The 12,187-nt window shown below is 42.3% G+C and overlaps 1 protein-coding gene across 2 annotated transcripts in view; it reads left to right on the top strand.

The window, feature by feature from the left end:
• Positions 1–9,181: 9,181 nt before the first annotated feature.
• Positions 9,182–12,187, top strand: part of CAAP1 (caspase activity and apoptosis inhibitor 1) — a 56,935-nt gene continuing 53,929 nt past the window's right edge. The window contains exon 1 of one of the 2 annotated variants that reach the window (XM_017869321.1): positions 9,182–9,919. In XM_017869321.1, coding sequence (XP_017724810.1) covers positions 9,617–9,919 — 303 coding nt within the window. In that variant the 5' untranslated portion in view covers positions 9,182–9,616. Of the gene's footprint in view, positions 10,070–12,187 lie in introns of both variants that reach the window. The other variant, XM_017869322.1, reaches the window with a different exon arrangement.

Here is a 12,187-nt window from a genome sequence, read left to right as displayed (position 1 = left end):
AAAGAAAAGTACAGTGAACATTCATGGACTTGTTAACTAGATTCCACAGTTATTAACATTTTGCCAGATTTGCTTTATCTCCATAGTTTATACTTTCTTTTGAAATTACTTAAATGCTTATCAACTGGATACTTCATTATGCATCTTTTTTTTTTTTTTTTTTTTGAGGCGGAGTCTCGCTCTGTCGCCCGGACTGGAGTGCAGTGGCCAGATCTCAGCTCACTGCAAGCTCCGCCTCCCGGGTTTACGCCATTCTCCTGCCTCAGCCTCCCGAGTAGCTGGGACTACAGGCGCCTGCCACCTCGCCCGGCTAGTTTTTTTGTATTTTTAGTAGAGACGGGGTTTCACCGTGTTAGCTAGGATGGTCTCGATCTCCTGACCTCGTGATCCGCCCGTCTCGGCCTCCCAAAGTGCTGGGATTACAGGCTTGAGCCACTGCGCCCGTCCTCATTATGCATCTTATGAGAATGAGGGCACTCTTAAGAACATAATTTGTCACCGATAATATCACACTTAAGGAAATTAGTAATTTCATAATATCTAATTAGTCCATATTTCAAATTTCTTCATTGCTCTAAGATGCCTTTTATAACTTCTACTTTAAAAAGATCTAAATAATCAAGGTTTGTGTATTTATCTATTAATATTTAGTTATATGCTTCTTTGACTTCTTAATCTAGAATAGTCTTTCATATTTTAAAACTATCATTGACTTTTTGAAATGTTTAGGGCACTCCAGCGTGTGAAGCACCTCACATTTTGTGTATATAAAATATTTTTCTACAAGACTTTGATATTGGTTATCTGTTGCTGCTTAATAAATTACCCCAAAACTTAGTGGGTTAAAATAGCACACATTAACTCGAATGTCCTGTGGTTCAGGAATCCTAACACAGCTTAGGTGGATCCTCTTGAGGCTGTAAAGTATCAGCCAAGGCTGGTGTCTCATCAAAAGGCTCTGCTGAGGAAGGTTTCATTTTCAAGTTCACATCATTGGTGTTTAGTTCTTTTGGGGTTGGACTGAGGACCTCAATTCCTAGGTAGCTGTTGGCCAGAGACTGCCCTCTCTGATTTTTGCTATATGGGCCTCCCCAATGTGGCAAGTTGCTTCATCAAAGCCAACAAGGGGGGGGTCTGTTGGCAGGACCAAAGTTGGAATCTTTATAATCTAATCACAGAAGTGACATCTCAACATCAAGGTATTGCATTGGTTGGAAGTTAATCAAGGGGAATGGATTATGCAAGGCAGTGAATACCAGTAGGGGAGGGATCACTGGGGGCTATCTTGGAGTCTGCCTGCAACACCTATTTCCTATAAATTGAAAGCTCGTTTCCATTGAGATTAAACTGTTTGTAGCAATACTTTACAGGTGATATGTACTTGTTATTTTGACTTGATTATATCATATTTGAGCTTCCTTAAGGGGTAAAAGTCTTTAGAATAAGGTGGGTAATGGAAGCTGTAAACAGGAGAAAGTTGCCTAAAGCCCTTTTGTAAAGTAGATAGTCTGATATTGGTCCTAGGCCTAAAATGAGATGTTGGGGCTTAAAACCTGACCTTGGAATTCCTGGACATGTGATAACTCAGAAAAATAAAATGTTCAAATGGCTGTGATCATCACATTTCAAGGTATATAGCAACATTTACCACAACAGTTTGCAACTTGATTTAAACCAAATAACAATGCAAAAAACAACTAGACAGCCTGCATTAATCACTTATTCTTTTCTAGTTGTATATGCATAGTTTATCCTCATTATGAGGTAGGTATTACACAGGTGAAGAAACTGAAAGAAGTCAAATTTGTATAAGTCAGTAGTAACTAAACAGTGGAGAAGATAGCAGTATTTAATCAATCATGTTGCCAAAACTGGATATCAATATGAAGAAAAATATCAATTTGTAGTAGTCACTTTATCAGAATAGCAACTACAGTGGCTACTAGTGCCATATAAGCATGACATGGATCAAAAGAAAGTGATTTTAAGCCATTAAATGACATTTTTTTCATTCCTGTGTCCTCAAAGGAACTAATACATTCAATAAATGTTCACGTATTTCTATATTATTTAAAATTTTCAGTAGTAATAACAATCAAAGGTGCAGTATAAAATAGTGAAGGAGCACTGACTTTGGCGTTCAGAAGTCATACATTCCAATAGCATTTCCACCACTTAGTAATGAATTAAGGCAAGTTGCTTAACCTTAGCCCCAGTTTAGTCATCTGTACAGTGGGACTTCATATGACAGATGAATAATTGAAGATTCATGTAAAAGCCTAGCAAAATGATGGCCACATAAATGTTTAGCAAGCATTTCTTCTAAAGACACTACAAGGCTACCATGTTCTTTAATAATAATTGCCTTTACAAAAACAAACAAAAGGGGGGGAAAGTAATTAGGTTTTATTTCTACTGGGGAAAAAATGCCCATGGGGTGGGGGGTAATCCTGAAGGATATTTATAAAGTTGTTTAGAACTCAAAATCCTTACACTTCTTTTAAACTTCCTATAATGCCCCAGGACCCAGCAAGAAAGTGTTTCTGCTGGACTGTAAAAATCACATATATGCATACTACAACCCTAGCAGTGGTCTCAAGATTTCTTGTAAGACTTCTGTGTATTGAATAGTGACAATATCAAACCAGTTTTGAAGACTTCTTACTGCTAACAGAGAAATACAGGGAAAGGGTCTCTATTAGACAGAGTGCATATTGGTTAACTATAGCCACAGTAATAGTGTGCAACAAACAACAACAAAAATCATAGTTTTTATTTAGGTCAGGAGTTTCAAGCTTCGGGTAGTATGATCCTGGCTGGGCTCATTCATGCTTCTACAGGTTTCTGAGGACTCACCTTCAGGCTGGGCTTATCTGGGTAGCTTAGTTGAGGCAGCTGTGCTCTACTTGTTTCTCATCTTCTGGGACCAGTGGGCCACTTTGGGTATATAATTTTCATGATGATGGTGGAAGCACAAGTCAGTCATCCTAATTGCACAAGCTTTTTTGAGACTCCCACTTGTTGCACATCTGCTAACATCCATTTGGCCAAAGTAAGTTAGATGGCTGAGCAGAAGGGTAGGGAATTATGTCTTTTGGCTGTAGCAGAAGAGCACTGCCAAATTACATTGCAAGCTGTGGATATAGGGAGAGGTGAAGAACTGGGGTCATTAATGCAATTTGCTACAACTGTGACAGAAAAAGAAGCTCTGTGTGGGTCCTGAAATTATCAGTTTAGAATTTTGACAAATATTTGCATCCCTAGCTTGTTCCAGGCAATGTATTAGGTGTTGAGACTACAAAAAAAAAATGTATATGCATAGTTCCTGGGAACTAACAGTATACTGGAGAAGATACTGAGCAAGTGCCTGCAGTAAAGAGTTCTGGACACTAGGGAAAACAGTGGGTTACAAAAAGAAGTGGTTAATTTTAGGAGGATTGAGAATGGAAGTGATGTGGAAATGTTTCAAATAAGTTATACTTAAAATGAATCTTAGATGCAGTAAGTATATGTGGGGTTGTTGAACAGGCCTGAAGACTATATTTCTAGGAAAGGCTGAAGAGAAAAATGCTGTCAGATCATGGAAGGTCTTACATGTACTATTAATTAGGACTTCAGGTTGCAAGCAACAGAAATCAACTCAGATCAGGCAGAGCGCTGTGGCTCATGCCTGTAATCCCAGCAATTTGGGAGGCCGAGGTGGGGGATCATTTGAGGTCAGGAGTTCAAGACCAGCCTGACTGATACGGTGAAACCCTCTAAATTAGCCAGGCATAGTGGTGCATGCCTGTAGTCCCAGCTACTCAGGAGGCTGAGACAGGAGAATCGCTTGAACCCAGGAGGCAGAGGTGGCAGTGAGTCGAGATCGCGACATTGCACTCCAGCCTGGGTAACAGAGCGAGGCTGTCTCAAAAAACAAAAACAACAACAAAAAAATCAACTCAGATCAGCTTAATGGGGGGAAAAAAAGAATTACATTGGCTCACTGATGGAAAATAATAGTATCAGGATTTTTTTTACTTATTTCCGCAAGTGCTTTTGTTGGCCTCATTTTCTTAGAATTGTCACAAGACAGAGAACACGACAACAAGCAGCTAGGAGACAGTTTCCTTACAGTAGACTAATGAAGTTAAATGATGACTTAGTGTGAAAGAGCAAATTTCTCACCTAATATCTCTTTGTAAAATCCCAGAGAAGAACTGATCGACCCCGGCATTAATGCATGCCTATCACTGGCAATCATTGTGATCAATGCTCAATGCATTGCTGAAATTGGTGTGTAAGAACCAATCTCTGTCCACCCTCCCATATATACTTGTTCTAGGCAGAAAAGCAGTCTGCATTTGTTTGCAGAGCTTTAAGTCCATAGCAATGTTTAGTGCTGAGCCTCTTAAGCATATTAAGTTGAACCATATGAAGCTGTCAATATTCAACTACATTTTCCTTTTTTTTCTCTCTCTCTCTCTGCTGCTTGAATCAACATTCAACCATTTAAGTCAGGCTTGTGATGTCTCTATGGCATGTTCCTAGCATAAATCAAGAGTCCTTCCCCTGTATTCCACTCAGCAGAACCCCATGTAGAAAGCAGTTTGTACCTGTGGTTCCAAAGCCCACTTGACTGTCAACTTCTCAGTAGCAGCTAAGTCCCTACAGCTATATCTCGCTCCCATGCGATGTAAGAGCACTGCAAACCTCCTCCCGACCTCATTTATTAAAAGACTAGTTTCTAGCCATTAATTTTACTCATTCTGTCCCCCATACTGGAGTGCAGTGGCGCATTCACAGCTCACAACAGCCTCAGTCTCCCCAGGCCTCAGGTAATCCTTCCACCTCAGCCTCCTGAATAGCTGGGACTACAGGCATGTGCCACCACGCCTGGCTTTTTTTTTTTTTTTTTTTTTTTGTATTTTTTTGTAGAGATGGTGTTTTGCCATGTTGCTCAGGCTGTTCTTGAACTCCTGGGTTCAAGGAATCCACCCAACTCAGCCTCCTAAAGTGCTGGTATTACAGATTGGGCCACTGTGTCCAGCCTTTGCCAAATTTTTAATAAGGACAGTGGGATATTCGGAATAAAGCAGCAAATAAGGCCAGGCGCAGTGACTCACGCCTGTAATCCTAGCACTTTGGGAGGCTGAGGCGGGCAGATCACAATGTCAGGAGTTCTAGAACAGCTTGACCAACATGGTGAAACCCCATCTCTACTAAAACTACAAAAATTAGCTGGGCGTGGTGGTAGGTGCTTGTAATCCCAGCTACTCAGGAGGCTGGGGCAGGAGAATCACTTGAACCGGAGGCTGCAGTGAGCCGAGGTCGCACCATTGCACTCCAGCCTAAGCGACAGGGCAAGATTCTGTCTCAAAACAAACAAACAAACAAACAAAAAAAAAAAAACAGCAGCAGCAAATAAAACAAAGTCCTTGCTTTCAAGGAGCTTACATTCAAGTGGAAGGAGACAGATAAATATATGTGTGGTAGTGTTTAAGGGTGCTGAAGAAAAACAGTAAGAAGAATGCAGAGTGCCATAGTGAGTGAGGACAGAAGCACTTCCTATTGTGTATTTTCTTATTGTTTTCCCTCACTAAAAATATGCTTATGAAGGCATGCATTTTGTCTATTTTCTCCCCTTCTCTATCACCAGTGGTAGAACAATGCCTTTGTGTCCTAGAACAAGTGTGTGAGAGGACAAAGACTGTGATTCATCTGCCAAGTTCATAAATACTGTACAGCAATCTGGTGAGGAGTGCCTTGCCTTCTTGGTCCACCTGAAGAAATATGAACACCGTCTGTCAGGTAGCTGTAGAACAAAGTGGAAACCCAGAAGCTTCTCAATTAATTTTTTAAGAGAGCAATTTGCAGCCAGAAATTAATAAAGAACTAGCTCTATCCAGGCTATACATAACATTTTAGGTCTGTATTAGCTAGCTCAAGCTGCCATAACAAAGTGCCACCAACTGGGTGGCTTAAACAGAAATTCATTTTCTCAGTTCTGGAGGCTAAAGGTCCAAGATCCGCATGTCATCAAGGTTGGTTTCTGGTGAGGCTTCTCTTCCCGGCTTGTAGATGGCTACTTTCTCACTGTGTCTTCACATGGCCTTTCCTCTGTGCGTGGTGAGAAGACAGGGCAGTCTGTTCTTTTCTTTAGAGGTGTGGTCTTGCGATGTTGTTCAGGGTGGAGTACAGTGGCTATTCACAGCTGTGACCTCATTACTAATCAGCATGGGAGGTTTTGTTTTGTTTTTTGAGATGGAGTCTTGCTCTCTTGCTCAGGCTGGAGTGCAGTGGCACCATCTCGGCTCACTGCAAGCTCCACCTCCAGAGTTCAAGCAATTTCTGGCTAATTTTTGTATTTTTAGTAGAGATGGGGGTTTCACCATGTTGGCCAGGCTGGTCTCGAACTCTTGACCTCAGGGGATCTGCCTGCCTCGGCCTCCCAAAGTGCTAGAATTACAGGTGTGAGCCACCATGCCTAGCCTAGCATGGGAGTTTTTACCTGTTCCATTTTGGGCCTGGCCCAGTTCACCCTACTTAGGCAACCTGGTGGCTTCCACTCCCAGAAGGTCACCATATTGATGCTGAACTAAGTGCAGACACCTGATCAGTACAGCACACCACAGCCCAAAATTTCTGGCCTCAAGCAATCCTCCCCAGTTTGCCTCCTGAGTAGCTTGCACTGCAGGCATGCACCACTGTACCAGGCTCTTTTTTTTTTCTTTTTTGAGATGGAGTCTCACTCTGTCACCCAGGCTGGAGTGCAGTGGTGCGATCTCGGTTCACTGCAAGTTCTGCCTCCCGAGTTCACGCCATTCTCCTGCTTCAGCCTCCCAAGTAGCTGGGATACAGGCACCCGCCACCACACCAGGCAAGCTTTGTATTTTTAGTAGAGATGGGGTTTCACCGTGTTGGCCAGGATGGTCTCCATCTCCCTTGTGATCTGCCCGCCTCAGCCTCCCAAAGTGCTGGGATTACAGGTGTGAGCCACCGTCACTGGCCCAGGCTCTTCTTTTAATAAGGATACCAGTTAGATTAGGGATCCACCCTTTTGACCTCATTTAACCTTAATTACCTCCTTAATGGCCCTATCTCCAAATTCAGTCACATTGAGGTTAGGGTTTAGGGATTCAACATATGAATTTTGTGGGTGATGTTATAGGACCATCAGGTTCTATTAACCACTACATGGTGCCAGACCAATACATGAAAACAGCAGGAGTTGCAGCAGAGAAATAGTTTAATAATGGTATGGCAGCCAAGGGAGAAGATGGGAAGGAACCTCAAATCACCTCCCCAGTAAGTTTTGGACAGGGGTTTTTAAGGAAATTTTGGTGGGTAGGTGGCTGAGGAGCTAGGGGTTGCTGATTGGTTAGGGCATGGGGGATGTAATCATAAGGAGGTAGAAAGTGTATTCTTGTGCTGAGTTCGTTTCTTAGAAGGGGTCTTCAGATGGAGTAGCATCAGTGACCCCACTGATACGGTTCCAATGACTGGAGGAGTCCTTTGTCTCATGCTGGTTTAAATAAAATGATACAGACAAAAGTGGAGTGGTTTTAAGGAATGGAGAATTTAATATGCAAGAAATAAGAGGCTCCCTCATACACAGCCAGAGGGAAGAGGGCTCCAAGCCAAAAGAGGGAATCCCGGGTGCAGCAGACAACAGCCAATTATGAGGCTGGAGGAAGTCGTGACAAATTTGCATATGACCCAGGGAATTGGTTTGACCAGGTATGTCATTCACATAGCCTGCAAAAAAAGTGGCCCTCCCACCTAGTCTTTTAATATGCAAATGCAGGATGCCATGATGTTCTACACATGTGGGTATGGTCATATTGCTAGGCACATGTGGGGACAAGAAAAAGAGGGGAATCGCCATATTGAGTAAACCAAGTTTCTAATGGCCTGCATTTGCATATCAAAGCTTGCCAGCCCAGCTTTCTTGCTAGACAAGGAACATTTCTGGAGCTGCTTTAAAAGGAAAAAAGCTTCCCAAAGACTGCTTTTCCTCTCTATCTAAAATAATTTCTTAACTCCTATAACACCATTGGAGTACAGAATCTGGGAAATATCTCAAAATGGGAAACTTGAGATTTCTTAACCGAGTCAAAGATATTATCTATAAAGCAATAAGCAGCTATAAGGAAGTGGGCTATAGGAAAAGTTGGTTAATGTTTAGCTATGCTTCTACTCAAAACTTATCTTTTGTTAAAAATCTCACAATTTAGCAGGGCATGGTTGCTCACACCTGTAATCCCAGCACTTTGGGAGGCTGAGGAGGATGGATCACCTGAGGTCGGGAGTTCGAGACCCGCCTGACCAACATGAAGAAACCCTGTCTCTACAAAAAATACAAAATTAGCCCGGCGTGTGGCGCATGCCTGTAGTCCCAGCTACTCAGGAGGCTGAGGCAGGAGAATCGCTTGAACACGGGAGGAGGAGGTTGCTGTGAGCCGGGATCATGCATTGTACTCCAGCCTGGGCAACAAGAGTGAAACTCAGTCTCAAAAAAAAAAAAAATTTCTAGCAATTTAGTTTTATTAAAATTATGAGGATGGTTTCAGGGACACAATTCATAACAGGTTTATAAGTGTAACATGTTATTAATTTTATGTATTTTTCCCATCTGTGAACACAACACTCTCAATCCTTTCAGGTATGACTCTTAGTGTGATACTTAATGGAACCCTTGGGAACACACTGGGCACAGTCCCAGCATTTACCTTAGAAGGCCAATTTAAGAGTGGGGCCTGGGGAAAGAGTTTTCCTAGGGCTGGAAGTATCCCTAGTTATTAACCCTAGGCTGGTTTGTTTTAGGCACTTAAGTAGTTGCTGAATGACTGAGACAAATAGGAGACAAAGGGAAGGGAAGCTTCTTTAATTGCTTCTTACCCCAGGGAAAGGCACAGAATTACTACCACCCAGATAGTTTTGCCCCAGGCTCTACGTTTTTCCCTCAGTGGCTAAAGGCCCCTGCTGAAACGGCAAAGACCTTGGTTCACTTTTTAAGTGTTCTAGCTCCCTTTCCTTAAAATCTCCCTTCTGTTTAGATTACATCCACCCATAAAACTTCATAAAGCTTTGACCCATTTTCAATTTTCAAAAATGAACTCAAGCTCTTGTCCATGTTAGATTCTACGCAAGAAATACATAATTTGCCCAGGTAATGACGAAAAAGACATGCAACAACTTTTCCCTAGGTTCTCTTTATTGTTACAGCGTTAATATCTTAAGATTTGGAGGTAAACGGAAATGGAGAATCAGCAACTACACTTCAACCTTACTGTAAACTGACAAACACTAACACTAAAAAGTTTCGAAGTTAAAAGGAAGTAAGTTCCACCTTCTATGCTTTGTAGAGGTATAAAAACAAAACAAAACAAAACAAACTGACTAGACAGGCTACCCACTACATACTCCAACCGACCTCAACGACCGGAGGAGGAAGCGCAACCGGTTCTAGCAACTCCCCCGCCACCCTGGCCCATAACGCTTCACCACGTTCTGTCACGGACGGAAGTGACGCATAACCTGCGACGGCAGTGCCTGCCGCCCACTGCCGCGGGAGTCGGGTTTCGGTAGCACCAGAGACAGCAGACTTTCCTCCGATGGTTGCAGCAGAGGGATCATGACGGGGAAAAAGTCCTCCCGGGAGAAACGGCGCAAACGTAGCAGTCAAGAGGCGGCTGCGGCGCTCGCGGCCTCGGACATCGTACCCGCCTTGGCCAGCGGCGGCAGTGGAAGCACTAGCGGCTGCGGGAGCGTCGGGGGCTGCGGGAGCGTCAGCTGCTGTGGGAACGCCAGCTTTAGTGGAAGTGTCACCGGCGGTGGGAGCGGCGGCAGCTGCTGGGGCGGGAGCAGCGTGGAGCGTAGTGAGCGCCGGAAGCGGAGGAGTACCGACTCTTCCAGCGTCTCGGGCTCCTTGCAGCAGGTGCGTGCGCGCCCCTCTGGCCGCTTCCCGGAGCTGCTGCTTTTTCGGAAGAAGTCGGGCTACCAGAGGGATGGGGCGCCGGCTGGAGCTCACTGCTAGCGCGACCCAAGGTCGTCCGTGCTTGAGGTTCATGTTCCTACCTAAGTCCTGGTGAGCCCCACACTCCCATCCGTGTCTTGAATCTTGAACGTCAAGTTTCTGGATTTCCTGATCATCTTTTTTTTTTTTTTTTTTAATACTCTTGGCTCCTTCCACTCCTGTGGTTTCAGTCTCCCAGAAGAATATGAGTTGGAAGCTAGCCTTCATTTCCCTTGCAAGCCAAACAGTTCTCCCTTCGTCTTCATCTTTTCGTAGATGTGGTTAACCCCACATTACTGATGAGAAAATTGAGGCCCAAAGAAGTTAAGAAACTTTACCCACGGTCACAGAGTTTGTTAATAGCTCCTAGGTTTGAATCCAAATGTCTTGACTACAAAAGCCATGTTCTTTATACGCCGCCAATCTACCAAGGGAACGCCGTTTAAAAAAAAGTTCATAATTTGTTTCAAAACGAATGAATATGTAGTTGAAATTCATTCAATGAGGAAAATAAAGGGAAAGCGTTAAGTCCTTCTTGCCCCTCCATTAATATTTTGATACGCGGCCTCTTTTAATCACTCCTGGTCAGATATGTGTATTTAAGTTGCTACATTTAAGCAGTATTGTGTTATTCCCGCTGTTGAGTACCTGCATTGTTGTGATAGGCTTCTTTATATACGTGGTTTGTTATTTTTAGTGACTGCCTGGTATTTTATTATTTTTTTGATATTTAAATTTGCAGGTTTTTTTGTATTGTGACTACAATACGAACACCTTTATGTATATATCTTCTACAAGAGTTATGTTGGGAGAGAGTGTCAGCACTGAAATTCCTGGGTCAAAGTTTGTGCTATTAAAAACTTGGTGAATGCCACCAAATGCTTTCCAAATGAGACTTTACAGATTTATAGTGCAAACAGTACATATGTAAGAATACCGATTTCTGAAATTCTTAACTAGCTTTTGATAACCATTTTTTTAAAAAATCGCCGGACTAATGGGTCAAATTAATATTGTGTTTGTTTTAATTTTTATTTTCCTGATTAGTGAGATTGAACATTTTAATATTTTTATTTGCCATTTGATTCCTTCTCATGTAATTTTCTGTACATGGGTCAGATTAATATTGTGTTTGTTTTAGTTTTTATTTTCCTGATTAGTGAGATTGAACATTTTGATATTTTTATTTGCCATTTGATTCCTTCTCATGTAATTTTCTGTACATATCCTCTGCTCATTTTTCTCTTTGGTAGAGTACAAACAGTTTCTCTTTATGTAGAGATTTTATCAGGTGGTTTTCTGGCATTCTGTTGAGATGATCACGTACTTTTTCTCCTTTAATCAGATAATGTAATTTATTGATAAGTTAGTTGATGTTGAACAGTCTTTGGAGTCTTGGGACAAGTTCTGTTTGGTTTGTTGTACTTGGCTGGAAATCAGTGTTTTTACTTTTATATATGTGTTTCTAAATTAGATCAGTCTGTAGTTTTATTTTGTAATGGATTGAATTAGGAAGCTTTGTGTGTTTTTGTTGTGTTCCAGAATGGTTTATATTTTCTTCTCAAATATTTGTCAGAAGTATCTGGGTCTAGTGGAGTTTTTTAGGGTGATTTTTTAAAACACTCTTTAAAAAAATTATTTAATATGGATCTATTCAGTTTTCCCACCCCTTCTAGATTCAGTGTTGGATATCACCATTCTTATTTTAAATAGTTTCCTTTTTTTTTTTTTTTTTTGAGATGGAGTCTCACTGTGTCGCCCAGGCTGGAGTGCAGTGAGTGGCACCATCTCAGCCCACTGCAACCTCCACCTCCTGGGTTCAGGTAATTCTCCTGGCTCAGCCTCCTGAGTAGCTGGGATTACAGGTGCCCACCACCATGGCCAGCTAATTTTTGTATTTTTAACAGAGGTGGGGTTTCACCATGTTGGCCAGGCTGGTCTCGAACTCCTGACCTCAGGTGATCCACCTGTCTCAGCCTCCCAGAGTGCTGGGATTACAGGCATGAGCCACCGCGCATGGCCAGTTTCCCTAGTTCTAACACTCCGTTGTGATGGGGAGACCAACAACATTGGTCAGTTGAATATTGAAAACATTTGCATGCAGAACTAAACCCATCTTCTAATGAAAAATTAGTGTATTTGTGAAGAAAAGGTCATTGCATATTAGGCTTGTAGATAACATTTCAAACT

The sequence above is a fragment of the Rhinopithecus bieti genome, unplaced genomic scaffold (assembly GCF_001698545.2).
Source record: "Rhinopithecus bieti isolate Rb0 unplaced genomic scaffold, ASM169854v2 scaffold_2572, whole genome shotgun sequence".
In the NCBI taxonomy this organism is placed as follows: domain Eukaryota; kingdom Metazoa; phylum Chordata; class Mammalia; order Primates; family Cercopithecidae; genus Rhinopithecus; species Rhinopithecus bieti.
Note: the sequence above shows the minus strand (reverse complement) of the source record. Positions and strands in the feature narration are given on the sequence as shown.